At 42.8% G+C, this 3667-nt stretch overlaps 1 protein-coding gene across 1 annotated transcript; it reads right to left on the minus strand.

Annotated features, from left to right (window-relative positions):
• Positions 1-865: 865 nt before the first annotated feature.
• LOC141588721 (uncharacterized) lies at positions 866-1258 on the minus strand. Its single transcript, XM_074410149.1, has one exon. It carries the CDS (start codon positions 1256-1258, stop codon positions 866-868), a length of 393 nt encoding a protein of 130 aa, XP_074266250.1.
• Positions 1259-3667: the final 2409 nt, after the last annotated feature.

The following is a 3667-nucleotide window of genomic DNA, read 5'->3' on the forward strand; positions in this document are numbered from 1 at the left end:
GTGGGAATTGTGGAGATGCCCGAACCCGTAACTGGAATACTAGTGTCATTACCAACATAGATAAACCGAATTGTACTCGTATTGAACGGAGAAGTAAGCATACCTTGATCAGATGTCAAGTGTGAAGAAGCACCCGTATCCATATACCATGGGTCGAATTGCGATTGGACAGAGAAAGCTTGAAAAGCCTGGGCAAGGTCCGTAGGTTGTGGAGCTTCGTTATCCATAAGAAAGGCCTGACCTTGTGCACGAGTCTGACCACGATAAGGAGGACGTGATGCAGGCACGGCATGAGATGGCCAAGGCTGAACCCAGCCGAGATAGGTAGGGTACGGGCATGGAGGAGGTGTCCATGGTGACGGCCAGGCAGTAGGCCATTGAGGCATAGGTGGGGCAACCGATTGGGGAGATGAGTATTATTATTATTGTTACGGTTGCCATTTTGATGATTGTTATTATTAGAATTATTATTATTATTATTATTACGACGATAATCATGATTATTATTATTATTAGGGTAAGCAGAATTACCGTGGGACTGACGAGGTGGACCCGAGGAGGTGGCCTTTGATGCAGTGTCGGGCCACGAATCAGCACCCGCTGCAGGGGGAACGGCAAGGGCAGTGGCAGGCTCTTCACTACCAGACTTGCGGTGTTGTTCGAGTTCTAGCATACTTCGTGCTGTTTCGAAGTTAGGGGAAGACTGATTGATGAAGGACGCGACGGTGTCATACTCCGATGGTTGGCCACGTACCAATTGGATAACTAGACGTCGGTCAGTAACAGGAGCGTCAACATCTTTTAGCATACCGGCTATCTCGCGGAGGCGTTGACAGTAGGCCTCAAGCGATGACATATTGGCCAATCAAAGAGCATTGAATTCAGATTCGAGGGCCGCGGCACGAGCACCCTTGTTGTTGTTGAAGATATTTTCGACCCGAACCCAAGCCGCACGGGCTGTGGATTCATCTTCAAGAACTCGGGGTAGGATCTCGTCGCTAAGAGTATCGTATATCCATTGGAAGACATGAGCATCGACTTCACACCTTGCTTCATAAGAAGCATCCGTCTCCTTGGGGGCAGCCGTCCCATCGATGTGAGACAAAACCTTGTACCCTCGAGCATGAAGTTTGAATAGGCGAACCCACGATGCATACGTCACCTTCGTGCCGTCAAGAACACGAACTTTGTGCTGGATATTGGTCACGGTAAACACAGGATGCAAACCGGTTTTGGGTGGGGGAGTATCGTTTGTCATGGTGATGGAGGTTGTGCCTGAGGCAGATGAATGAAACTCTTTCGAAAAAGAGGAAGGCACAGGGCAGGAAACGGAATAGATCGAAATCTATTCAGGCTGATACCATGTCAACAGTTTATAATCCCTTGAGTTAGGGTTGTTGCTTCTCATTCATATTTATAGTCAGAGGCATACAAAAGGGTATTATACAACTATACATAGAGATATTCTAGGAGACTAAACAGCAACAAATATGTACACAATATTTGACTATTGACTAGCATATATACGGTTATATTATCCAACACTTTTCTTATTCTTGATTTTGTGATAGTAATATTGATGCCTTAAACATCAATGCTTTTTGCAAACTCAAAAGTGATAAACTTCTTGCTGGCATATAATATGTGTATACCCATCATTATCCATTTATCCCTATTCAGAGTATTCACAATCCAATATAATTAACATACATGCATTGATGCATAATGTCTGTCCGGCCACTAGAATGTTTACAATTCTACATGCATGCATAATGTTTGCCTGCCTTAGAAATTTTCAAACGATAAGAGTGTATCCTTGTATTTTAGATGACTAATGATTTGTTCGATCTGTTGGCCACATGTGATCGTCACTTTAAGAATGGGGTGGATATTGAAGTTGATTTTCGTATTTAGCCGTTTGTATGCTATCAATACATTTATGTTACCCAATGTAGTTACTTTGTTGTAATAAAATAAGTGCATTTAACAAATGAGTCAAATATCATTGTATAAAAACTCTTTATTTACAGGTGCGAAAAAAAATTAACGTAGTCCCTCTTTGTCCTTGTCTTAATACAAGAATATACATGTGGATTCTCTCCATTTCCTATCACAATCTCTTTAAATAATAATTCCCCCTTTCACTCCTAATTTTCCTTGATTTTTATGCATAAATTTAGAATCGTTAGATGTTGTCAAAATGCGATCCGCATCATTGATAAGAACTTATCTATCCATTTCATTTTAGGAAATGGAGAAAAAATGGATCGCACTTTTATATATCTTGACACTGCCACAATTATTACAATTTTTAAAGAGTCCCATAAATCAAGAAGCATAGTTCAACCGTTATTGCTAATTGATTTACTAAAGGGACCTTCTTAAACTTATATACTTACTCCATTCCATTCAATAACTTTATTTTTTGGACATTATTTATAAGTGGGGAGAAATTTCGATACACCTTTTAATATATAGCATAAAAGACAGTCATGTGAGATCTTGTTTAAATTGTCTTACCGAGTACATTGTGAATATCAAATTTTTATAATTTTTATTAATATGTAACTAGAGATACGAAAAAAATGAGTATTGATATACGTGTATAAAGCAAATATATAAAATTGAATGCAATGGAGGAAGTAGTACAGTAGACTCTTTGGGGTTGTTTGGTTGACACTTGAAAAACACATGCATTAGAAAATCCCATGAATTGCAAAAACAGGGGTTGTTTTTTTTTTGGAAAGAAAAGAACATAGATAAAAATAAGTAAGAGAGTTAGATTACATCAAGGGGGGGTCGGGGGAGAGAGGCGCGCAGGCCAAAACAAAGTCAGTAGTACAAAGATCAACAACAAAAGGAGGGGCAAATGCCCACTCAAAACAGCCTAGTGCGGGGCTAACGTCATGGACGGAGTAGTGAGCAAGAGCATCCGCCACACGGTTGGCCGTTCTCTTCTCAAACACCAGCTTCAAATGGGGAGAGTCCTGCAAGAGGGCCCTACACTCAAGAATAATATTAGCAAAGGGACCACACGGATCAATAGGACGGAGGATAGCACAAACGGCATCAAGACAATCGGAGGCAATCATGACACTGTCCCCAAGGACACTAGCACGTAAAATCCCATCTCGGATGGCACGGACCTCACAAAGGAAAGGGCAAGTACCAGGGAACCGGGTAGACCAACCAAAAACCCAAGACCCATGACAATCTCTAATGACACACCCCGAACTGGCTAAACAAGAAGAGGGAGAGAGAGCCGCGTCCACGTTGGCTTTAAGCCAACCAAGCGGCGGAAGGGCCCAGCTAACAGGATAGCTAAAGGCATCAAGGGGAATGGTACTGGTGCAGGGGGTGGTAGGAGAGCGGGCATTGGCAAGGGTCCAGGCAGAGGATTGAGAGATAATGGAGGAGAAGAGAGGGGGGGAGGCCAGAGAGGGAGGAGGAGAAAAGGTCAGGTCGCAGCGCCTTAGCCAAAGGCGCCAGATAGAAAAGGTGAAGAGAGTGTTCCAGCTAGGAGAGGGAGAATTGCAGTTCTCGAAGATCCACTGGTGGAGGTTCGAAGAAAAGAAAGAAGAGTGGACATTAAAGGAAGTCCAGGTGTCCAGAGCAAGGCTACAGTCGCGGAGGACATGAAGGGAGGTTTCAGGGATGGAGGGACTGT

This window comes from Silene latifolia, chromosome 6 (assembly GCF_048544455.1).
Source record: "Silene latifolia isolate original U9 population chromosome 6, ASM4854445v1, whole genome shotgun sequence".
Classification (NCBI taxonomy): Eukaryota; Viridiplantae; Streptophyta; class Magnoliopsida; order Caryophyllales; family Caryophyllaceae; genus Silene; species Silene latifolia.

Coding starts and splice junctions, on each gene's coding strand:
- LOC141588721 (XM_074410149.1), bottom strand. CDS start 1,258: ATGACAAACGATACTCCCCCACCCAAAACCGGTTTGCATCCTGTGTTT.